The following is a 26,488-nucleotide window of genomic DNA, read 5'->3' on the forward strand; positions in this document are numbered from 1 at the left end:
GGAACAGCCAGTATTCCAGGCAACGTCTGCTCTAAAGAGAGAATCTGAGAGGAGCACCACTGTATTCACTGTAATCCTGCCTTTTTCCTTTTTTATTAATGGTAATGAATGTGTGTATCTGGCTGCAAAAGAGTCAGTTCCCTACAACTCTATTCCCATGAGACTTAAAGTGGCAAAGATGTAATAATGACAATATATGAAATTAGTATATTAGGATAGGTCTCTTGCCTCATGCTCACTAGGCCCACCCTCATTTGTTGTGAATTCTCTGAACAGAGATGCTTCTATGCCTGACTTCACATATGCAGCACAGGAGCATGTGTACACATGAGAAAGCTTAAGAGAGAAGCACTAAACAAGAGATCAGGCCTCAATACATCATCTAGCCTCTAGTCCAGATCTTTTGCCTGACTCTGAAGGGGCCTGGGCATGGAACAATATATACTGGCTGCCATGGCAACCGTGTGTAGGGAATTCATTTGTTATATTCAAATGGGATAATCTGCAGGGAAACCAGTTGGAACATTTCTGTCATATCAATTGCCTTCCTCAGAATATAAATATGTAACGGGTTTTGGTTTGCAGAGATCATCTTTGTCTGTTTGGTTGGCTGGTTGTCATATAACATATTGTTACAGTATCTTCTTTTGGATTTTATTATTCCCTACCCTCTCCCTGAGAATGTATCTTTTATCCTGCTGATGAGCTCTAGAATGACATTAATTTTTAAAATGCTGCTTTTCTTGGGACGTGGAAAGTATGGTTTCTAGGGTCTCTGATTATATTCTTCTTCAGCTCTTTAAGATGTTTTAAACCTCATTACAATTTAATAATGGAAGTACAGTGATAAGAAATCTTAGTTTCAGTTGGTTTTTACCCCCTGACTGATAGAGGCTCTGTATTCAAATGTGGAGAACTGGAACTTCCAGGAATTTTCTGAGGCCTTAAAAGGGGCCTCTCCCCTTGATGTGACCAGGTAGGCAGATGGGCTGCTCATATCTGTGGTCACCTGGAGAATAAATGGCTTTTCCTGATGAGGAGTGCTTGAACATCAGCCCCTCAGGCATGGGCAAATCAGCCAGAAAGGGCTGGGCATGGCCTTGAAAGATGAGAAGGAGCCCGGAACTATGAACTAAGCCTCCTGCAAATGCTCCCCTGAAGACTATTCTTTGCTTTTTTTAGGATGACCACAGGCAGATAATGAGGCTGCCCTGAGATACTGAATTATTCATATCTCAGCAATACAATATGCTGACATTTATACCTTTTTCAAGTTGTTTTGGCCCATGCCAAAGTTGGTAGTGCAGAGAACCAGATGTCCAGTGCAATCTTTTCTTGTCCTGGAGTGGGATGTCTTTGCCATGCTGCTGGGTGGTGAGGTATGTCCAGAGCCTACAATATGCTTACAGAAAAGGGACTCCGGGGCTCTTAGAACTGCCTGGAACTTCGGCCTTTCTTCAGGTCAGCCCCCTGGTATTCATTTGAGGAACAAAGGAGTTCCAGGGAAGGAGTTACGTGGCAGAACTGGGTGGAGAACCACACTTCAGAACCTTTCTTCCATCATGTGTTGCTACTGCTATGCATCATGTGTTGCTACTGCCTATGCATCTGCTGGGTCCTTGGAACACAGACTCGGCTTCTCTGGCTGGGATCAAAGCAGTTTCTGGACACACACACACACACACACACAAACACACACAGCAGGAAGACCATGATGGTCTACATAGCACCTTGACCATTTTGCTTTATTTGCTGTTTTTTTAAGGCATGCTTTAAGAGACTTACACAATAAAATTATGGTCTGTTTAATATTGTTCTTCTTGCTGTGTATATGGAGATTAAATTTATGTTACTTTTGTTCTTTCCTTCCTGAATAAGTTAAAGGACCAGTGCGAAGCTATTCTAGAGGATAGAAAAATGTTATTAATAACCCCCTTAAATCACCACAACTCTGAAAAGAAAAGCAAATAAAAGTGTCATTTCTGAAATTCATTACTAATTAGCAGAAAGTAAACCAAAGCTTTCTTTCATGACAGATACCTACTATATTAGAAAGGTGTGGAGAGAAAACACACATCATAATGTTTTGGAAAATTTGTGAATAAGTTTAAAAAATATTAAATTTTAAAAATCTGTAAGTCCTGTTATTTCTCACCTAAATTAAATATAGGAATTTAGACCTTTAAGAAAAATATAATACTCAGAAAAAATACCTAGTGTGTGTTAAGGCATAAACTACATTTTCTCTTTTTTCCTTTTAGCATAAAATGTTCAGCAGATAGGAACTATTAATTGAAGCACAAATCATATGTTCATCTTAAATGGTTTGGAGTTGAGAGCACATAAATGAGTCTGTAAAGTAAAATATTTTTAAAACTGGATAAAATAAATAGCTTTTTTAGAAAAATCTGTTTTGTTTTGTTTTGTTTTAAATCAGAGACCTGTGTTCAGTAACTAAGCCAGGTTGAAGTGGGGGAAGACACCTTTGTCCAGTTTTTGCTTTATTTAAGGGCCTATGTTTAAGTCCAACATAGGCCTGAATATCATTGTAAGTGTTATACTTTAAACCATTTTCATCCACTGATACTGTGGCATGAATCAAGTTTATCACCTTAACAAAGCAGGGTTGTAGCAAGGCTCTGATGGATTGGGATATAGGACAAGTACGTTTTGGATGGCCAGAGATGGTTAGCAAGCACTGCTTCAGATGCTAGCTTCTGGCAGGGTTCTAGAATGAGAGTCACTGGATTGCTGGGGATCAGGAGGAGAGTGTAGAACCTTTGGGAATGGAGAAGAGGGGGGACCTTTGAAATGCAGCAGAGTTGCCTCCTATGCACATGTACTGTATGTGCTCAGCAAAAGCAAGAGAGAATTATAAGCTGAGGAGTGGGAGTGACTCTGCCCACCCACCACCCTCCTCAATAAGCATGTGCCCTGGAGAGAGATGATATGGGAGGTGAGTCTCAGGGCCCACCTACCTCTTGGGGTGGTAGTGACATAGCTTTCATTGTAGGTGCAAGCCATTGACTTCACCTGGTGTCGGCAAAATGAACACCATCTGCCCCAACGGTGTGGTGGAGAAATATGTTGTTCTGGCCTTACTGAGAGGTGGACAGTGTCCAACATAGTACTTTCTACTGTTATACAGGGCTCTTGTCTCACAAGTTGAAGAATAAACCTTGCAGACACAAAAGGGTGAAGCAAAGTTAGAGTTTACTAGGTGAAAGTGAAAGCAGAACAGAAAGAAAAAGCTCTCTAGAGTGAGAGGGGTTCTGAATGGGTTGCCATAAAAAATTATATATATATATACACAAACACACACACACACGAATGGGTTGCCACTGTAGGCTTTCCGTGGCAGTCTTTTATGGAGAACTGACTGGGAAGCTGTGGCCTTGAGATTCTTGTGCTATCTGGGTTTAAGCAAGGATTATTGATAACATCCTTATTGGCTTACTTCATCTTTGAGATCTTGTCATTTTCTGTGATTATAATACAACTGTCAAAAAAAAAAAAAGTACTCTCTAACATTCAGGGCCAGTAGTTTGTTCCCATTATCCCTGGGTTTGTCTGTCTCAGCATTTCTCCACTTCTGAGATTGCTGTGAGCTTGGTCAGGTAGCCCCCTGTGTGAGCCAAGTCAGGGGGGTCAGGAGCCTCCTATCTCTCTCTGTCTAGACCTTAACCCTTTCCTTACTCACTAAGGCATCTTACTGAGTAATTTTGATTATTCTTGACCTTGCTTTATGTCCTCTATAACCTAAAACCCTTGAAAGATTAAAATCCACTGAACAGAAGGGCACTGAAAAGAAATTCCTGTTAATTCTGCAGTCTGACTAGGTCAGATCAGCATGCCAGTACAGAATCTACTTGAAAGTTGGAGCTTTGACTAGAATAAAGGTCTGGTGATTATAATGCATGGGCCATTCTTTAATAACATGGAGGAAAGTTGATGGCTTATTGAGCAAGGAACATTTTATTGCTTGAAATTATGGCCATCTTAGCAAATGCACATACTGTGATTGAATCAATATTCAGCGGTGTTTGGGAAAATAGATGTGGTACATAAATGATTTTTCTATTTTTCTTGGTTTGGAGCAAAATGCTCATTAAATTCTAGATGCATCCAGCTGCCACATTTCCTCAATGTGAAAGCCGTAGGAAAGAAAGCAGGGATGGAGACACACCTCTGTTTTTGAATCTGTTGGCTGGCAGAGTAGGTGGGAATGAAGGGCTGCATTTGCCAACCTTTGGGGTGAGGCGGGGGGGGTCGTTCCCTTCTTACAACTCTAAGGGGATTATTTATTTGATGCATTTAATTGTAATGTCTTTTCATGCTTTTGAAATGTTCATTTCATTTCACTGAACATTTACACAGGTAGGACAGTTGTCAGTGTGTACCTGCTTTCCTTTTTTTTTTTTTTTTTGTACCAGGTACCCAAAGTCCTTCTTCTGTAAACCCACAGGGCTGCCCTTTAAAACTTTACTGGAGGGCTTTTCAATTTCACAGGACAGCTTCCTCTAAAGGTGCTGTGAGCTGTTTAATTATATGTTTTTTGTGAATCACAGGAAGTCACACAGTTCTTAAACTCTGACATTTAGTGAACAAAAGGTACCTACCAAGTAAGATCCTTTTGTTGTTTTTAAATCCACAGCTTTGTTTTTGATCCTGCTACCGAAATGGCTGCTCTTAATCTCCCTTTATAGGTTCTAGAAGCTATGAATAGAGTTTCTAAGTTGGCTACCTATATAAGATATCGTTGAGTAGGCTTGTGTTGCAAAAGTGGCCACAATTAAAGTAGGGCAGGAAAGACTAAAATGAGGTTTTGGGGGAAAATTCCAGGGTTGTGTTAGCTTGGATCATCACCCAGCATTTAATTTAAATTTTCTCTTGTAGAGTTTTATAGAGTACTTTCCTGATGAAAGTGTTATAGTGCCTTGCATTCCTATTACTGCTTTTGATGTGGTTTGAAGTGGTGAGGTTCAAAGCCAATGGCCGAGAAAGAATTCTTGAGGTGTCTTTGGTGCAAAAAGGCCATTTTATTAAAGCATGGGAACAGGACCTGTGGACAGAAAGAGCTGCACTGGGCGTGTGAGGTGTGACAATTATATACGATTTTCTATCCTTGGAGGGGAGGGTGATGTTACAGGTCTCCAGGAAATTGAGTCTGTAGTTTACTGGAGATTGCTTTTTTCTTGTAAATCATCAAGACAGTTGCAAACTGATGGAGACTCCTGTCCTGCATGATTGCGATCTCTATCAGTTAACCATTTGTTTTTCCCTTTCCTTTGTTGTAGGGCAGCCAGAAGTGCATGAGGAATGTTACATATAAACCACTGAGGGAGGGTGCAGGGTGTTAGCTTGTGCCTTGCCCTCAGCCTGCCCTCTGCTCCCTCATCACTTAGGCTTTAGAGGATCAAAGAACTTTATTGATATTTCCCTTAGTCTCATAAGATCCCTGGGGTCTCTGTCTTCTTCACTGTCTGCATCCAGTTGGCCAGAAATTATAGCAGATTCTGTCTCATAAAAGCCTCCTGTATCTGTCTCTGAATCTTCATCCTCATTCATGACTCTTGACTTTTTGACCCTTCCTTTCATGACTTCCTTTCATGCTTCTATACCTTCTAGCAGGTGTCCATTTTCTGTTGTCTTCCTGTTCTGTGTACTCTCCAGTCTGCTGTACAGGTCTTTCTAGACTACAAATCTGAATAGAGACCTCTTGCCTTAAACCTACCGATTGCTTACCATTCCTGTCCTGTGGTATTATAATACATGTGTGTATCATAATAAAATCTGTACTCCTTAGCAGGGCACACTTGTCATTTCCTGTTCCCCATCTTCCTTCTCCATCTCCCTGTGCTCTTTGTTCCAACAGTAGCTGATTATTTAGAATTCCCCTTCTTGTCCATCTACCATAAACTCATTTGTCCTTTAAATTCATTATAAATGCTACATGCTGTAAGAAGATTTTATAGACTGTGTCCTCCTCACCCTATCTCAGCAGAGGCCACCATTCCCTCTTTAGTGTCACCACACTCCCTTAGTTAGGCACACCCCTCCTTCCTTATGTTATACCCTAATTACTCATGTCCATTACTGGTAGTGAGCTTTTGGAGATCGGGGACTGTGTTGAATTCATGAATGACTAATAAGTCATAAACTGGACAGTCACAAACTTAAGAACAAAGAGGTAACTTTGTTCAATAACTGAACTTTGTTCTTGAGCCCCCAGCCTACCTAGAAGAGACAACTGATCTTAATTCATTCTGTTAAACTTAGTTCAACTGAGTGACTTCTTTGAAAAGGGGCAAAATCTATTTATATCCCATTCTCACAGTCTAAGTCAAAGCTCAACCTTTTGGGTAAAGGATCAGTTTGTTTATTTTTATTTTTATTTTTATTTTCTCGTATATTCTTTTATTAGAGTTCGATTTGCCAACATATACCACCGAGTGCTCATCCTGTCAAGTGCCCCCCCCCCCTTAGTGCCCGTCACCCAGTCACCCCATCCCCTCACCCACCTCCCTTTCTACTACCCCTTGTTCATTTCCCAGAGTTAGGAGTCTCTCATGTTTTGTCACCCTTTCTGATTTTTCCCACTCATTTTTTCTCCTTTCCCCTATGATCCCTTTCACTATTTTTTATATTCCCCGTATGAGTGAAACTATATGATGATTGTCCTTCTCCAGCTGACTGACTTCACTCAGCATAATACCCTCCAGTTCCATACACATCAAAGCAAATGGTGGGTATTCATTGTTTCTATAATATTCCATTGTATGTGTATGTGTGTGTGTGTGTGTGTGTGTGTGTGTGTGTATACATACCGCCATCTTTATCGATCCATCTTTCGATGGACACTGAGGCTCCTTCCACAGTTTGGCTATTGTGGACATTGCTGCTATAAACATTGGGGTGCAGGTGTCTTGGCTTAAGGGTCAGTTTCTTTAGAGCCTCTTCTTTACTCTCCAATTTTCCTTCTCCCTCCCTGGGTGGCATCTGGATCTAGGTACAACAGATGCTCATGTAAAGCTATAGCAGTGAGGACAGGGGCCTTTTGAATTGTGCGGTGACCCCTAAGTCCCTGTACTATCTGACTTTGGTTTCTCCCCATGTCCTTGGTTTCTGATATTCCTTCTTATCCTGAGGTCCTCACTCTCTTTGTCCTTTTCATTTATACTCTAGTCTTGTTCCTGTCCCCAGATGGAGCATAAAGTTCTGAATCTTCTGTAAGTCCTGAGTGAGCTGTAGGGAACTGTTAAAATCCCAGCCTTGGTCAGCCTCACTCTCTGTCTTACTGCCATTTCCATTCAACATGGACACCCCTTTGTTGGCAAGAGGTTCCTGTGAAGAGGTCTCCCCTTAGATTTACAAATGAAAAGAGGGCCATTTTTTTTTCTTTCTTTCACAGAGAGCAAGAGAAGGCAGAGACTCAGGCAGAGGGAGAAGCAGGCTCCATGCAGGGAGCCTGTCATGGGACTCAGATCCCCATCCCCATCCGGGTCTCCAGGATCAGGCCCTGGGCTGAAGGTGGCGCTAAACTGCTGAGCCACCCGGGCTGCCCTGAAGTTTCTGTGATAATTGTGCCCTTGTTTAGAACCCCTCAAGAGGTAGTATTGTCATGTCCATCTTGTTCTCTCAAGCTTTCCAAGCTCTAGGTCACCAGCTCCAGAAGGGCTTTTCTTTTTCTTGAGAACTTCCCTTCTGTCATGTCATGATCATCATTTGACTCTCATCGGTTCTCTAGTATTTGTTCCTTGAAATATAGATTCTAGTTTAAGGAGTTCTGGAAAGTTATTTTTGTCTGTTGAAAGCTTAGCTTTTAATACAGATCATGGCACTAAAAATATATTCGTTGCGGAAGGGGATATTAGATTGAATATTGAATGTTATTTGCATTTCTGGGGTCATGTAAAACATTGTCATAATCAAAAGAATGTGGAATCCTTTGAAGACATTACCCTGGTACTCAGTGTTAGTACCATCAGAGTGATCAGTGTTGAATTACAAGTTATATCTGACGTTGGTAATTCCAAGGCTAGATTCCAAGGACACTTTAACTGCAAATTGGTGGGACCATTGTAGCTTTCAATACATTTTGCTGCTTTTAAGGTGCCTCTTAAATCATTCCTGATAGTAATTTTGTTGTAGTTTTAAAGATTGCTAATTCTGTATTAGATTTTTAATCATATACTATTACTTTTGAGCAATTTAAATGGTAAAAAAATTGGCAGATTCAGTTCTAGGTTATTTTGATTGTTAATGTGTATGCAAGGTATCTGCCATGTATGTAGCAGGGAATGATACACATGTCAAATAAAAACATCTCACCTTTGTTAAAACATTATAGGTATTTATAATTAGACGAGATTGGGCACGTTCAGGGTGGTATGGCTGTAGACGGTATTCATAATTATAGTGAAATAGATCCTAATGCATTATTTGATAAAGAGTTGTCTTCTTTTAAGAAAGGTGCTAATCGGGCAGCCCAGGTGGCTCAGCGGTTTAGCACTGCCTTCAGTCCAGGGCCTGATCCTGGAGACCCGGGATCGAGTCCCACATCGGGCTCCCTGCATGGAGCCTGCTTCTCCCTCTGCCTCTATCTCTGCCTCTGTGTGTGTGTGTGTGTCTCTCATGAATAAATAAAATCTTAAAAAAAAAAGAAAGGTGCTAATCTGTGTTTATTCATAATTCCTTGTTTATGAAAAGCCAGTTGACTCAAGCAGACACAAACCAGGGGGATCCCCCTCACTGTTCACTAGTTAACTCTCCCAAATCGCAGACAAAGTACCAGAAGGAAACCTAGGTCTAAAGTGAGGTCTTAACCTTATAAAAGAAAGGATGGCTCTGAGAATCTGAAGAAGGCTCTGAATTTTCTCAGCAGAAAAAATGCAAGATTTGTATACTACATGCTACCTACAATTTCAAGGTATTTACATGTCCTGCTCAAAACAAATAGAACCTTTGATTTAAGATGGCAGGTAGCAAGCCCATACCTGCATATTGACTTCTACAGTTAGTAAAAATTATCCTTGAAAACTCTTAAGTTTCCATGAAAGTATAGTATGCTTGGCTCATCTACTCTCAAATCTCAGTAATGTATAATACTTAAAGAGTAAATATGCAAGAAATACTTTTACAGTGTTTTTCATTACAGAAGAAAAAGAAGGACATAAAGTTGCTGAATGCCTAAGGTTGAGTATGAGAAGGTTATATGCACAAATGAGGCAACTCTACCCCATTAATTTGACATATAATGGCAATTCTAGAAAGAACTGCTGTTGGGCTTCTGATGCCTGTAGTGCTAGCCCTGGAGACAGGAGGGTTTGAAATGAAATTCATTTCCTCCCAAAATGTCAACAGCATTCATCTTTGCTTCTTCTGGTCTTCTCTTATCCTTAAAATATGTGCATGTCTTTTTTAATAGACAATATTCATGTAAAATGAAAAATATCCAATAAGCCACCATGATTACTCATATGCTCTCTCTTTCAAATGTCTAAATAATTTGTGCTTTTATATTTTACTTGACATGTACTTTCACTTATAAATCATTACCCTGAATAATACACATAAATACACTAGGTTTGACTATATAATGTAAATTTGAAGTTTATTCCAACCTGGAGTTTTGTGATCTGTAAATTTACTACATCAGGTCAATAAGCAGTTTTTCTTCTTAACATCTTTTTCTTTTTCTTTTGTATGTGTTCTCCTGCTGTATCTCTCTCCTTGGCACCTCCTCTTGCAGTTGTGTAATGGGGGCTCAGTCACGGAGCTTGTCAAAGGTCTACTCAGGTGTGGCCAGCGGTTGGATGAAGCAATGATCTCCTACATCTTATATGGGGCCCTCTTGGTAAGAACCATCAAACTGGGGATGACATTAGAGGGGGCAGTTTGTAATCACTGATCACCATTGTATATTAACAAGTGGAAATGGCCCGGTAATATGCAAGGTGTATAACAGCAGGGAGGTGTAGCAAAATGTGGATGTTGATTGGATTTTTAAAGGTAGGGTATTGTTTTAAAATAACCATTCAAATTTCCCCTTTCTCTTTCCTGTTGTTTGGTGGTGGTGGGATACTATGCAGGGTCTTCAGCATTTGCACAATAACCGAATCATCCACCGTGATGTCAAGGGGAATAACATTCTTCTGACAACAGAAGGAGGAGTTAAGCTCGTTGACTTTGGTAATGACTGCTTGTCGTTTGTTTTCATGATGTGTGCACTTTAGCCCAAGGCAACAATTTATTGCAGTCTCAGAAGACTGGGGCCTCTCTGCTATCCCATAGGCTGAGGGACTTTTCCAGTCAAACAGACTGGAGAGTGAGGGGTTTACCAGATGGATCCCCGTAGGATATGCTGTTTGTTAATCTATTTTCAGCTTTAGAAGCAGTTTTATTAAAGATAGAAAATAAAAGTGTTTCAAAAGAAGAATTTGATGGAAAAACTTAGGTTTTCTGGGAAGAATTTTACGTCTCAGGGCTGTTGTCTGTAATTTACATTTCGTCATTTCTTCTTTTGCATATGAAAAGAGAAAGCAGTTTGGTCTTTCAAATGACTCTTTCTAGCCTCAGGCATTCTTACTCCCAGTGAGCAGAAGGTAAAATAGTCCTTTGGGTCTGGCAGCTAACATCCCTTTAAATTGTGATTATTGCAGCTACATGTGAGGCTGGTTCAACTGGAAACATTAACAGGAAATGGAAGTGTGAGAGGAAATGCAGAGCAATATTACCTAAGGCCAGAGACCTATTAAATATCTCCTTGGAACATTCATATATTGATATTCACAAACCAACAAACCATTTGGTTTTCCTTTATAAATTATTGAATGATCTACTCTTTTTTTCTTTAAAGATTTATGAGAGAGGCAGAGACACAGGAGGAGGGAGAAGCAGGCTCCATGCCAGGAGCCTGATGTGGAACTCGATCCCGGGACTCCAGGATCACGCCCTGGGCCAAAGGCAGGCTCTAAACCGCTGAGCCACCCAGGGATCCCCTGATCTAATCTTCTAAATGTGTTCAACAACAGTTAGTACTTCAGTATGATTGTTACAAATAATGAGAAAACATTTACAGAAGCACTTTTTAAAATGTTCTTTATAAATGTCAAATAATAGCAGAAAAGATTGATGATTTTGAATATCCATTGTTTTGTTCGTAAGAAAGAATTCAGTTTTAAAATGTATTAGTGAATGATTTGTTCAGAAGAAATAACTCAGAAATAAATGAAGTTACTTTAGGTGTATTGGTTTATTTTTTAATAGGGTAAGAAAAGAAAATTAGCAGAGAGATACTTTGTTCAAGTCTTATGCTCCTCCTTCTATATAAGGAATGGTGTAACCTATGAATTTGCTGTGGATAACATCAGAGATGTATTTTACACTTGATCCGAAGGGCAGTCAATGTATAGTGAGAGAGAGAGCCTAGAAGGATGAGGATGGGGATTCATGCTGATTTAATCTACTCCCCAGTTTTGTGGTTTGAAGTGAGTCTCCTAATCTTGCTAGTAGAACATCCTAAACTTCCAGTTGCTTCAAAAGAAATTTCTAGAAATTTAAAACCGAAAAGTACAGTTTTTATTTTTTTTATTTTTTATTTTTTTATGATAGTCACAGAGAGAGAGGGAGAGAGAGAGAGAGGCAGAGACATAGGCAGAGGGAGAAGCAGGCTCCATGCACCAGGAGCCTGACGTGGGATTCGATCCCGGGTCTCCAGGCTCACACCCTGGGCCAAAGGCAGGCGCCAAACCACTGCGCCGCCCAGGGATCCCTAAAGTTTTTTTTTTAAACCAAAACTAAAGGGCAGCCCTGGTGGCTCAGCAGTTTAGCGCTGCTTTCAGTCCCTAGGGCGTGATCCTGGAGACCCGGGATGGAGTTCCACGTTGGGATCCCTGCATGGAGCCTGCTTCTGTCTCTGGCGCGTGCTCACGCTCTCTCTCTCTCTCTCTCTCTCTCTCTCTCTGTCTCTCATGAATAAATAAATAAAATATTTTTAAAAAACCAAATAAACAAAATTATAGTAGAGAATTTGGCAAAATAACAAATTATCCATGGCCAATAGAGTTTAGCCCTCTTTGGATTTCTAATGAAGAGAATGCAAACGTCGGCAGCCACCCATCCAAAACAACCCATGACAAATCTCTGCCTGATTCAGGTTTCTAAGTTTTCATCATCAATAGCATTAGTAGCAATGCTTATTATTCTGTTAATGGCTGCCTTAGATTTCTGCTTGGTGTAAAAGAATACCTTATATTTGTAAAATACTTTATAATTTTTAGGTTATTTCGCATACGTTTTCTTATTTGATTTTTTAGAAGAATCCTTTGTGTTTGATGTAACAGGTATCATTATCCCCAATTTGAGAATAAGAAAATTGAGGCTCAGAGTGAGGGGATCTGCTTGAGGTCACACAATTAGGGAAAGGCATAATTGGGATGGAAAATAGGTTTTCTGACTCCTAATCCAGTACATCTTTACTTCTACTTTATTCACGCATTATATAAAGACAAAAGCTGTCTGAAAACTATGATAGATAAAATACGTTAGAATTATATTAAAATTCAGGTCCTTAGCACTGAGCCCTAGATAATAATATTATTAGTCAACTTCTTTTTCCATTTGGCAAACATGGTTTTCTTGCCAGGTTTCCAGGCTTCAAGGTAAGATAAGGGACTAAAACCTTTTTATGTCTACACTGATGCTCTATTATAGATAACACATGCCGATTTTCTTCCTCCGTAAAATGAAGCACCATTTTAAGAAAGAAATCACCTGAAATAGTTTGGAAATATAATAGGAAGATATTTTGGGTTTAGTTTTTGATATTTTCTTTTTTTTTTTCAAGATTTATTTATTTATTTGAGAGAGTATGCACATACGTTGGGGAGGGAGAAAAAGGGAGAAGGAGCAGGAGAGGAATCTCAAGCAGACTCCCCTCTGAGCTTGGAGCTGGATATGGGGCTTTGTCTCAGGACCCTGAGACATGGATATGGACCCCTGGATATGGGGCTTTGTCTCAGGACCCTGAGATCATGACCTGAACCAAAACCAAGAATTGGATGTTTAACTGACTGTACCACCCAGGTGCCTCTTGGTATTTTCTTTTGATTCCAGTTTTGTAGCAATACAGATAGGAATGTTCATTAGCAGAAAAAAAAAATTCAGATGATTTAGATAGAGTGGTAAGTGCTCCCACACAGTTATTGGCAAACTTCAGTGTGTCAGCTGAATCTGACCTGCCTCTTTGTTATATGACCTGTGAAAGAAGAATGGTTTCTACATTTTTAGATGATTGGGGAAAAAAGATCAAAATTTTCAAAAGTGAAAATTATATGCATCTATAAATAAATTTTTATGGAGACACAGCTACTCTCATTTGTTTCTGTGTTGTCCATGACTGCTTTTTTTGCTCTCCATTGGTAGATTTGAGTAGTTATGATAGAGACAATAAGGCTCTCAAAGCCTATTGACCATCTGACCCTTTATGGAAAAAGTTTGCCAGTTTCTGGTCTAGCATCCTCCTCTGTTCTCTGCTGAATTACAATACCCTTTTCTTATAGGTGTCTCAGCTCAACTCACCAGTACACGTCTACGGAGAAACACATCTGTTGGTACCCCGTTCTGGATGGCTCCTGAGGTAGGCAGAAGGCATTTATTATGTTTGTTGAGTGTGTTGGCACTATTCCTTTTTATGGGAAAGTCATATGCTTCACAAAATTTTCAGAACTGTAAGTTCTGTTTTTGGGGAGTGATGATGAGACACATAATCTCAGAAAAGCAGGATTAAGTCATAGCTAGCCTATAGGTTACCTTCATGCAATTAGAAAAAGGTATTGCTTCCAGAAGATGCAGCCCTCTCTGGAGACAGGTCATGGCTTGGCAAGTTCACCCAGCCTTTGTGTAAATTAGAAAAAGTCACCTTCCCTGCATAAGTGCAGCTCAGTGACACATGCTTGTTAATGAGAAAGATTTAAGCTCCAAGCGGAGTACAGCACTATATGCAGAGGTGCTGGTTGTTTTTTGTTACCAGGTAGATAGCAGCTTCTCTTGTGTACTTTTTTGGATCTCTAGTAAAACCTGATATTTGGTTCTAATTTAGTTTTGGCATCATCACAGAGCCCTCTGTGAGATGATGTATGTAGTAGTTTGGGGAATTTTCCAGCTAGATAAGACTTACCCTGAAACACTGGTACAGCTTTGCTTACCTAGTCAGCATTTAATTCCACAGTACTAAGGCCTGTGCCCTAAGCAGATCTCTGGATTTAAGGAAATGGATGCTTTTAATAAGAGGACTCAGGCAGTCAACCCCCTAGAGGCTCTACCTTCATTCTGTCCCCATGGCTGTTCTTCTATGAGACTGTGCAGGTGGTCTCCTAGCAAAGTAATCAGTTCACACCAACTGATGAAAGTTTGTCTGTGGTCCTCTTTCATACTTGGGTAATGGATAGGCCCATTTTGGGTAATGGATTGGCCCATTTTGGAGAAAAAGAAAAGCCCTGCAGACTCCAGTGTTTATGCAAATGTTAAATGTTTATTTAAGATTCTAAAAACATGAAACTAGATATAAACTCCTTGTGCCTTATATTTATAGAACTATAAAACTAAAAGGAAAAAATTTGTTATGAAAAAGCAACAAAGCCGGTATCATTCAAATAAGCACTTTTAACTTAAAGAGACAAATGACACTATTTTATGGAACTCAGTTGTCCTTTGTAGTATGACTACATTTTAGAGCATGACAGCATGTATTATTTTAAGTTATTTTGTTATACTTACTACTATGTACCATGTGGTGACCCAGTTCTCCCACCGCTTGACTTCATTTCAGCTAGTGTGATCTTTGTTCAAACAGCATCCCTTTGGTCTCTAACTGGTACATTTCTGTTGGCTTATGCCTATTTAATAACTAAACATAAATAGGGGTACTGAAATTGTGAGGCAAATGGTCATCCAGATTTGGAGTATGTTATCACTGTTCCTCCCATTTTATTGCTAATAAAATTATCATTGCTACAAAAATGTAAACATTTTCATAGGGACTTTGTGAATCCCACTTTGAGAAACCCTGTAGGACAGAATCAAAACTTCTTTGGATGGTGAACAAAGAGCATTTCTTGTTTCAGCTTCTCTCTCCCTATCCAGCCTCATCGCAGGTTACTGTTCTCCAATTTACTTGTGCTTAAGCCTCAAGAGTAGTGAACAAACAAGTTTACGCCAAATCCATGTTGATAAAACATTCCTTTAAATCCTTTCATGCATTTTATCTTCTTGAGTAGCCCTCAGAACACTGAAACATGCCGCCTCAATCTTCAAGTCTCAGCTCAAATGCATCTCTCTCTTACAGGAAACCTTCCCTAATCCCTGGATGACACTGAAGCTCCTGTCCCTAAATTTCTGTTGCAGCCTTTACAGCGTCCATTAGCATACTGTGATCATCCCATTGTAATTGTCAGCAGGGTCTAGGGATGTCCAGCTCTCAGCATAGTGCTTGATACAGAATAAGCTCAATAAGCATCTGTTGGATAATTGAATCCATTAGTAAAAAGAAGCCAAAGGAGAAGATGAATTTTGAGGGTAGTTTGAGGAGGCTTTGATATTAACAAATTTCTCTGTAGATTTTGATTGATCTGTTATTAAAGCATAACTGAAGCCATTCAACTCATATTTAGGGTGACATAACACAGAGATGGTGTTGTTCTAACTCACAGGAAGCTGGTGTTCCCAGAATCACAGAATGTAAATAAGAGAAGACTGCTCTTGGCTTTCTACATTTCTCAAGAGGTGTTTGTGACTTCAGTTTCAGCCAGGTTGAATAAAAATATGTGGAATGTTTCTGTAAGGGGCAGTTTAGTGGTCTGTGGTGAGCCTCAGATTGTCTGGAACCAGTTGTGTTCTCAGCAGGGAAAAGCCAGCATGGCATCCTACTGCTGTAGTGGTTAAGTTGAGGTAGGCAGATGGCAGTGTGGAGACTTGGACAGTGCCTTTCAGCAGCAAGTGCCTGATTGCTCATGCATGCCTCAAAGATTCTCTCAGGATGTGTGCTTGTGCCCGGTATGCTCTGGGTCCTAGCCTGCAGTTCTTGGAACTCAAGCCTACACAATCCTTATGTTTTTTTATGTTTTTTTTTTTTTTTAAGATTTTTATTTATTCATGAGAGACACACAGAGAGAGGCAGAGACACAGGCAGAGGGAGGAGTGGCAGGCTCCATGCAAGGAGCCTGATGTGGGACTCGATCCAGGAAATCCGGGATCACACCCTGAGCCAAAGGCAGCTGCTCAACCACTGAGACACCTACGCATCCCTTATGTTTTTATTTTCTAAAAGGAGAATTACTTTTTCCAAAGATGCTTCTTTTTGCTTCATAATTCTCCATAAGAATGTCCACAGGAATAATCTTCCATGCAACAGTTTGATTCCACAAACGTTTATACTCTCCCTGGTGAGCAAAGTTTTCGGTCAAGAGCAGTTCTTGAAAGTAGATAATCAGCAGTGGTTCAGATGAACATTGTCTTCATATAACAGCCTGTACAATATATTGATTTTAATATGCTTTCACTTCTCTAGTGTGAATAAGTGGTGTTGAGATTAAATATGACAACAATGCATGCAGAGCCAGTACCAGTGGAATGAAATCATTGCAAGTGACCAGCACTTTTATTTTGAAAATACAGCTGAAATATCCTTGATCCTATCTAATTTTGAGAAATGGAACCGAATGATTCTTTTCCCAATTTTATTTCCATTTTTATTTCACTAGCTTGAATAGCTTCAATAGGCTATACTCCAAACCAGGTAGGTAATAGAATGTGACCATACCACGATCACATGTTGATGAGCAGTCCAGATGCACAGTTCACTGGGGCAGCTCAAAGCTGCAGCATAAATTGACTCTAGGATTGTCATCCCTCTTCACTTATTCCCTCTCACTGCCCTATTTGGATACTACTAAAGTTGAACAATACTGGGTAAAAGTATCAACTCAGCAATATAAAATAAGAAAAATTCTAGGGGTGCCCATTACGTGATAGTACTTCATACTATGACTCCAAGAAGATAAGAGGGAAAGAAAACTGTATTTAACATATTAAATGCTTAATATGTAATCATTTTGCAAAAATGATTAAGCAAAGTGACTTAATAGGAAATTAAGTTTCTTGAGTAAGGACAGAGGTAGGTGGTTGCAGTTTGTTGGTTCAACAGCTACGTGAAGCCATCAATAATCCAGGCTGTGACCACTGCAACCTGCATGGCTTCTCTGAGGGACTAACGTAGGGGCAAGTGACAACCTTGCCTGTGAATATCTGAGGGGCAGTAGTGGCTCCAGCATCCCAGTAACCACCAGGGAAAGTACCCCTGGTACAAACAGACATCCCCCTTTACTTCCATGAGGCTGATCCTGTGTTAAGATTCTCCTCCTGTTCTGGGGTTAGAGGCTGTCTTCTCTGTGTTAGTTTTCTAGGACTGTCATAACAAAGTAGTACAAACTGTGGCTTAAAACAACAGAAATTCATTATCTCCCAGTTCTGGAGGCTAGAAGTCCGAAATCAGGGTGTCAGCAGGATTTTGCTCCCTCTGGAGCCTCCAAGATCCTTTCTTGCTTCTTCCTAGTGTTTGGTGGTTTGTTGGTATTCTTTGGTCTGTGGCTGCATGTCTCCAGGATCTTTCTTTGTAATCGCAAGGCACTTTCCTGTGTCTCTGCCCTGACATGGCCATCATGTCATAAGGACACCAGTCCTTGGTGTACTAAGCATGACAGATTGCCTTCCCACATGGGTATTCAGCAATTCAGCACCTTCAGAATTTTTTCTGTCCTACCTGATCTGTAGCCAAGTGTTAATTATCTCCTGAGATGTTTGACTCAGGTTACCTCTCTCAACCCTCTGATTACATTGAGCCTCTGGTCTCCCTGCCTCTTACTTTAACCTGTATCTTAGACATACATATATGTATTTTTAGCACGGTCTTCCTATTAGCCATGTTTATTGTCTCTTTTCTCCTTTAATGTCTCCTGATAGCCAATTTCTTATAATAAATAATATGTGTAATAGTATCACACATTTGCTTAGAATTTTTACAAATATATTTTTTTTAAATGCTCACACCTATCTATGAGGATGCCAGGCTAAGTGCTCAGGGACTCTTAAGTGGATAAGTGGATAACTGTGACTAGAATCTAAATGTTGTGACCCACTGAACTAGAAGATTTCCAGTACAGTTTATGTCAGTGATTGGTATTGCTCAGCTAGTATTTGCATTACATGCATGCCTGGTAACATCCTGGTCTATAGCAAAAAGGGATACAAGTCTACTTTATGTGTATTTATGGTGATGGTGGGGGGTTTGGGAAATGGATCCTTCATCTTCCTTTCCCACAATCACATATAGCAAAGAATTAAACTGAATGTTTGTGAATGACTAAAACTCAGGAATAAGGACAGAAGTGTCAATATTTTTATTTGGGACATTTGTAGACTGTTAGAATAGTGCCTTATAGTTAAGTGATATGCATGGGTGTGGCCAGCCTGATTGGTAAAACATTGAAATACTTCCATTCTGGATGGTAAGTGGCTGGCATCCAGAGCCCCTGGAGTGCTCCAGAGGTGCCTGTCTCTTTCCTTCTGACACCCTAGATCTCCTAATGGTTTGATCACTATGGGTAATATCTGGCAAGCAGGGGACCTCAAGGACCAGCTTCAGTGCCATGAGCCAGCTGAGTGTCACATAGTTTGAATACTGCACCGGCTAAGCAAATGTATGGTGGGAAGGAGACTTCCACTTGTTGAGGATCCGTTAATGTATCAGGAACCAGATTAAGGGATATTTAACACATTGTCATTTTAACAGCTCTCTATACTAGATGCTATTTTCTCCATTTTACCACTGAAGAAAGTGAGGCTCAAAGAAGTGTATAGGAGAAGTCATGCCCAAATCCACATACCTAGGTAGTACTGGAACTGTGTGGCTTTTCAGAGAGCATGGGGATGCAAGTCCCATTTGACAGATGAAGAAACTAAGACAGGCAGAGGCCATTCTCTGTGCTAGTTGAGAGCAGTCTTGGTCCCAGAATTCAGGCTTCCCAGCCCACCAGCCCCATACTCACTTTAGTGTGTTCACAAAAGGTGTTCAGTATGCAAAATGTGTGCTGAGACAGCTCAGACAACAGAGACACGCAGAGATGTAGTGGAAGAATGCTCTGAAGCTGAAGCATGAGACACGTCACTTTAAAAGGCATACACGAAGGACCTATCACCTGTAATTTATAGTTGACTGCACTTTGCAGTCCTACAGTGAGAGAAGCAGCCCATATATTAAGGATCCAGTTTACATGGCATCTTCGTAAAACAGCTAAAGAAAGGTCTGTTTCTGTATTCGAAAGCAGACTTGTGGATAAAGTAAACATTTGCTTCTTTTTAGAAAATTTTTTTTTGTTGTTTTTACTTCCATCTGCTCGTTGTTGCAAACAAGAGCTAATCAGCTGAGCAGAGAAACAGATGTGCTGTGACGGCTCCAAAACTGGGTCTCTCTCTGCCTGGAAAAGGGTCGTTGACAGGGGATGGTTGCCATAACAACAAGCTTACACCAATGCAGAAATATCGCAGGCTTTTTACACCACTCCTGCCTTCATTAATTATGCCTTTCCTAGCTAAATGATACAATAAATGCTATTTCCTTTGGCAGTGCCAGGACTAGAGATGACAAATGAGATATTTTGTGTTGAAGGGCTCAGAAAGCCATAAAACACCACAGAACTGAAATATTATTGTCATTATTACCATTTTGTTTCCTAAGGTCTAGCCAATGGATTTGGTCTCCAAATAAGAGTTAACATTTATTGAGTGCTTACTATGTGCCAGGTACTAAGTGTATTATGTTTTCTTTTTTTTAAGAAATGACTTTTCAGGGCAACCTGGGTGGCTCAGCGATTTAGCGCTGCCTTCAGCCCGGGGCCTGCCTGATCCTGGAGACTTGGGATCGAGTCCCACGTTGGGCTTCCTGCATGGAGCCTGGTTCTTACTCTGCCTGTGTCTCTGCCTCTCTCTCTCTTTCTGTGTGTCTCTCATGAATAAATAAAATCTTAAAAAAAAAAGACTTTTCATTTTTTATTTATTTTAATTGGAGTAAGTTGACGCACAATGTTAGCTTAAATTCAGGAGTACAGTATAGTAATTTGATAACTCTATATGTTATGTTATGCTCACCATAAGGGTAGCTACCATCTGTTACCATACAATGTTATTAAAATACCATTGACTTTATCCTCTTTGCTGTGCCTTTCATCCACATGACTTACTCATTACATAGCTAGAAGCCTATACCTCCCACTCTCCTACACCCATTTTGCTCATTGCCCCACCTCTCTCCCTTCTGGCAACTACCAGTTTGTTGTCTGTATTTATGGTTTCATTTCTGCTTTGTTCTTTTGTGTTTTAGATCTATGAATAAGTGAAATCATATGGTATTTATTTTTCTTTGACTTATTTTACTTAGCATAATACCCTCTGGGTCCATCTGTGTTGTCACAGATGGCAAGTCTTATTCTTTTTTATGGCTGTGTGATACTCCATTGTATATAAATACTACATCTTTATCTGTTCACCTACTGGTGGACACTTGGGTTGCTTCAAATCTTGGCTATTGTAAATAATGCTGCAGTAAACATAGGGGTGCAGATATCTTTTGGCATTAAGTGCTTTTTATGAATTAATTCATTTATAATCCTGACAATAACTTCTTCAAGTCAATGCTATTTACTAGTCCAATGTTTCAGATAAAGTAAGTCCTAGAAAATACTGTTCTTGTCCTTGGACAAGGTATTATGGTGTTACCAGGATTTGAACCCAGCTATTTAGCTTCAAAATTCTTGCTTTTAACTACTATACTAGAGCAAACTGTGACTATCAGTGTACTAGGTAAGATATAAATTTTTTCAGTTTTAAAAATATTTTAGATAAGAATTATCCTTTCTAATATGTTCAGGAAAATGTAATAATTCAACATGACACTAGAAGTTAATGTAATTAGTGCCCAAGGGAAGGATCTGAAAAAATAAAATGACAGAGTTCTTCAGAACAGAATTTAGGATATTTGGATTTTAGTTTTAGCTTTCCACTCATTTTTAGAAAGTGGTTGTGGTTCCATTATTTTAATATGGCTTCAGTTTGGGTAGGAAAGTTAAGAACACAAATTTTAGAGTCAGACCTGGGAGCAAATCAGAGATACCTGCCTACCCATCTAACTGTGGACGTCAGGCAAGTTACTGAATATTTGTGATTGGTAATATAGGGAGAAGTTAAAAGAGGTAAAATGAGAAGGAAAAAAAAAAAAAAACAGCTTCAAAGGACACAATGACATCCTGAACATGTTTTGTGTAGTCCCTAGCATAGTAAGTACTTTAAAAAATATTGCCTGAACCTCACTCCTTCCTAACTTGTTCTCATCTGTAAGAAGAGATTGGCTTGTTCTCATCTGTAAGAAGAGATTGGTTCTCATCTGTAAGAAGCAGGTGGTTTCTGCCTCCAAGCTACTCCCTATTTTTCAGAGAATATATATAGTTTCTAGGGAGAAAAGCCTTTTCTAGCTTGCATATTCCATTGCTCTGGTATTCCTCTGATAATAAAGGCTGGATCTCTCCCAGCTCTCAGTAAGTGTGATATGATGAAAAAAGGTGAGAACATTAGAATCCATTTTTACCTGTTTTAAATGGCTGGGGCTTATTGGGATTCCATGTACCAGTCGTATCACTGTAAGGGATGCAGGTTCTGTTTGTTCAAAAGATTCAAGTGAAGGGGTTTAGAACCCAGATCACTGGCCAGAAGACCTATGTGTCTTCCCTCAGGACATTCATTCCTGAGATTCTGTAACCATTTGCCTTCCCTGATTCCCTCCAGACTCCTATGTTAGCTTCTAGGAGACAGAAGGATTCCCTTCCTTCTTGTTCTGGGCTGACCTTGCCCACATTCCCACAGTGGTTCTGCCTTGAATGGCTCTGAAGCACAACCCAGGTACTTGGGGTCTTGTGGGTGAAGGGCCCAGGGCAAGGGTGAAATGACTTGAGTGCAGCTCTAGCCTTTAGCCTCCCCTCACGGACCTCTCAGCTGGAGCTTTGCAGGGAAGTTGAGTCATGTGTCATATGTTAATGCAGAGGTGGGGGGCTGGCCCTGGAGGTAGTGGTGACTTGTCATCCTCCTCCTCCTGGTGGGTCTAAATATAGAACTCCATCTGAGGGCTTCAGCTCCCACATGTGCAGAAGCATGTGAGGCCAGGAGCAGAGGCCTCATATCCTTTCTACCCCCACCTTCCCCCACTCAGTGCTGAGCAAGAAGTATCAAAATAATGGCTCCTGTGAACATTTGGAGCTTTCCAGGCTGTCTTCCCACTCCTCTCGGGTGGTGAGAAGGGCCAAACTGTTCTCTCATAAGTACTTGCTGAAGGAATTTCAGACCTGGCTTTGGCTCTTCCTGAGCTTTGAGACCCAGATTACCTGGTAGCTTCTTTCCATCAATGCCTCCATCTGCCCTGCCCAGGGCCCAGGGGCTCAGCCCCATGAAAGGGAATTCATGCCTAGACCAAACCCTGTATTTGGTCTGATGGTCCCTGAGCTGGAGGAGAAAGCAAAGGGAGGAGGGTATTCAGCCTTAGGAATAGGATCCCAGAGGAGCCTTGGATGGGGGTGAGGCAGGAGCAGGCAGTGCCTGGGGAGACTAGTATTTGTGGTGCCCTATTACGTCCCGGTTTTTTTCCACACCTTCTTTAGTTTTAGAAGGTTAAAGGAAATCACTTTTTGGTAGGAATGTATGACATTCCCAAGGGCATCCTGTTTTGCATGGTGACATCAGCCTATAAGAGGACAGAATCCAGAGACTACTAGCAAATAAAGGGCTATGCCTATGTTGGATTGTTCAGATATTCTGTTTGATTTGCTTCCCCTCCTATTTTTCAGATGTATTATGGAGGAGTAAAAGTTTTTTTTCCCCTCCATTAGCTTCTTATTGTGGGCTCATGCTTCAGTTCTATTACCTACTAACTGTGTGACTTTGGAGAAGTTTTTTTTTTAACCTTTCTGAATCTTTCCTTACTGGGATAATAAAACCTGACCTAACAAGCTGTAAAATGAACTGAATTGTAGAACTGCTACTCATTCTTTTCCTTGAGTGTACTCTGGTAGAGATGGAGCACTACCTGGCAAAGAAAGGGAAGGGGCAACAAGGAAGTGAAAGGTGGCAGTAAATCCACCTGCTTAAGTGAAAGGTGTGCTTACATACTCCCAGTATGGAAATTACTGTGGCTGTGGCTTATGGTATATGAGATCTTTTTGATGATGACCCAGCATTCCCTGTTTAATAAGAATTCCCAAGAGATTCCTTACTCAGGAGGTGATGGGGAAACCATGGAGCTTGCTCCTGGTATGGCCACAAACCAGCTTTGTAATTCTGGACAAGTCACCTCCACACCCCCACCCACCAACTCTGGGACTTCAGTTTCCAAGGGGGAATGAATCCAAAGGTCCCTTCTAGCATCCATCTCTGGTGTGGGGAAGCTGCTGCAGCAGGGGAGGGCAGTGGGGTTACCCTGGGTTTCCAAGCAAATTTGCTCCTTTTGAGCCTTTTTTCTTTTTTAAAATAAACAACAGACATTTATTTCTAGAACTATTTTCATAGTTCTAGAGGCCATAAGTCCAAGATCAGTGTGTCAGCAGATTCAGTGTCTGGTGGGGCCTGCTAGCCTCCTGGTTCATAGACATCATCTTCTCACTGCATCCTCACATAGATTCAGAATGTTTTGAGTACTAAAGACACATACAGAAATTTGAGCACACTAATTTACCTTTCACAGAGGAGTTCTGTGAATACTGATCCTGAGTTCAAATATGGGGCTTATCACATAAATAAGAATAAGTGACACATTCTTGGGGCTTTGGGGAATTTAAGTACAAAAATCAGTGTTGTATGCTGACCTCAAACCCAAAACCAGTCCCCGTCTAACCTCCACTACCATTGTGGGAATTGGTATGGTTCAAAACAAGGGTTCATTAATTTGAACCTTGTTTTATTTCTCCAAAAGCATAAGTTGAATGTTAGCAATCCTGAGAAAAGTCTTATAGAACATTGTATTTTAGTTGGAAACCTTCTTGAATTTCATAAGGCTAGTATAATTTAAATTATATCTGGCTGTTTCTCAGTATACAAAATATAGATTCAATTCTAGCTTTGGGTTTTATGAAAGAACCAAAAAAAAACCCCAAAAACCCCAAAACAAAACACCTCAACTCCATCATTTTAGTTCTTCTAGTCCACCTCCCATTTGCAAAAAAAACCAAAACAAAAACAAAAAAACAAACAGGCAAATCTCATATATATATCCTCCCTTGAAGTTATATTTCATCCAAGGGAAGAGACTTCATTTGTTTATTCAGTATCTCAGCTTGTAACACTTTATGATGTTTGTATGTAAAACTGATGAATAATATTTGCTATTAGAGTATTTATAACTGAAACGTCCAATTCCAGAGAAGTTCTATTTTAAAAATCTTTAAGATCAATAATATATATCAATTATGCTGCATAAAACGCATAAGCAAAACTAGGAATCCTATTTGCCTGCCTATACCTTTCAACATCTTATTTGCCAGTGTGTTGACTACATTTTTGGACTCAAGGTCAGCCAGGGATTAATAGCTTTAGGTCTATTTGCCTTGCCGATTTTAAAGCTGAATTTAGCTCTTGAAATAACAGCATTTTGCCTGCGTACTTGAGTGAAATTTTAATATTGAGCTTTGGTTATAATTTTGGATGACATGATCAATTCTAGTAAGGTGAGAAATCAGAACATGTAAGGCAAACCTAACTGCATTTTTAAGACATTTTAAAATGTTAGTGGGAAGATGAGATAGTCTGGATAACATTTATTGTTTTTTAAGTTTGGTTAGTTATTTTTTATAAGAATAAAAAACATTTTTCCTTGTTAGATGGTGCTCCTATAATACTACTTGCATGAAAGTATTGATTAAAATCACATTATTAAAAGAGTTTAAAAAAAAAAAAAAGAGTTTTCAGCCTACCAGCTCTTTGATATATAACTTGATAAATGGTTTAAGTTAAATATCTTGTTGGAGAAATCTAGGTTTTCTGAATGTAGGAGCTCATGTGTTACTGTCTTTTATCCCCTTTATATCTAATCTAATACAGGTGTTCTTTTCAGATAATAAAGACCTTGAGATGAGGAGAGACTGCTTTGTCCCCTCAGGTTCCTATAGCCCAAGTCTTTTTGCAAGAGATAGAAAGTGGATCTTACTTCTATCTTCAGAGCTTTATCAGCAAGCCCTACTCGTGTTCTAGGCTGAAATGAAACTATAATCATGGAGCACTTCAAGGGATTGTGATAGCTTGAGAAAGTGAAAGTATTACCTGTAGCCTTGTGCTTACAATAGAAAGGAATATTGTTGGGAAGGGAATTTCTTTAATTCTTCTTGTATTAATCTCATGGGAACCTAGTTTTATGACTGAGACACTATCTTTAACCTTCTAATTTGTTGATGAAGAATCTCAACAGCTAGCAAATACTCTGGATGAATGAAATACATCCTTGAAAATTTAGGCAAACTTTTCAATACTTATTTACATTTTCAAGACAAAAAAACAGATATTTGCTTTATGTTATGGAAATAATTCATGCTCCCTCTAGACACTCTAGAAAATGCAAAAAGGGTTAAAGTAAATAAGATAGATATTACCCATACATCAGTGACCCAGTGATGTCTACAAGTAACTTTTGATGCCATAGAAAAAGCTGGATAACCAGCATTTTCACAAGCAATATGTCAGACAAGGCCCAGGGAAAGGGGTTGCTTGGTTTGCATGGGAAGAGGTACAGGGAGATTAATTTGCTAAAGTCATCTAGTAAGGGGATGGCAATACCAAAATGAAAATGCCTGGCTCTGGGATTTTCTTTTATCAGCCAGAAGTACAAACCTTTTCTATAATCCAAGAGGTACTAACAGTTGTTTTTCTTTGCCATTCCCTTGGTAACTGAGGAAAGGGTCAGCCATCCTCAACAGAAATCAGCAATCAGCTGACCACTCCCAAGGGTAGATGAGGAAATGATATATATCAAAGCAGTTGTATTATCAAGTTGTGGGTTTAGTTTTACCCCCTTAACTCCTTCAGGAGAGGGGAGGAGGCGCTCCCTCTGTGGGGTGGGAAGGAATGACAGGGCAGATTTAGAGAGTCTGGAACTTTGTTAGCCCGAAGAAAGCAAAGAGAACTACCCTAACAAGGAAGATTGACTCTGCTCCAAAGACCAGTAGAGCTAAACTGTTAGTGAAAACTTATTTCCTGTTCTCATACCCTTCCAGAAAGAAAAGTTTTTGATAGCCAAGGTGGTAATGACTGACATTTGGGAGGCTCAGGCCCACCTCCCGGTAAAATAGCTATTGCCATTGGGCAGTATGTCTGCTAACGCATAGATATTGCTAGTAATCCAAGCATT

At 40.0% G+C, this 26,488-nt stretch overlaps 1 protein-coding gene across 3 annotated transcripts in view; it reads left to right on the forward strand.

Annotated features, from left to right (window-relative positions):
• The window catches only part of MYO3B (myosin IIIB), a 431,205-nt gene that overhangs the window by 56,168 nt on the left and 348,549 nt on the right, over window positions 1–26,488 (forward strand). For all 3 annotated transcript variants that reach the window (XM_072751897.1, XM_072751898.1, XM_072751899.1), the window contains exons 4-6: window positions 9,752–9,856; window positions 10,092–10,191; window positions 13,563–13,639. In XM_072751897.1, the coding sequence (XP_072607998.1) occupies window positions 9,752–9,856; window positions 10,092–10,191; window positions 13,563–13,639 (282 nt within the window). The remainder of the gene's footprint in view (window positions 1–9,751; window positions 9,857–10,091; window positions 10,192–13,562; window positions 13,640–26,488) is intronic.

The sequence above is a fragment of the Vulpes vulpes genome, chromosome 3 (assembly GCF_048418805.1).
Source record: "Vulpes vulpes isolate BD-2025 chromosome 3, VulVul3, whole genome shotgun sequence".
Lineage (NCBI taxonomy): Eukaryota > Metazoa > Chordata > Mammalia > Carnivora > Canidae > Vulpes > Vulpes vulpes.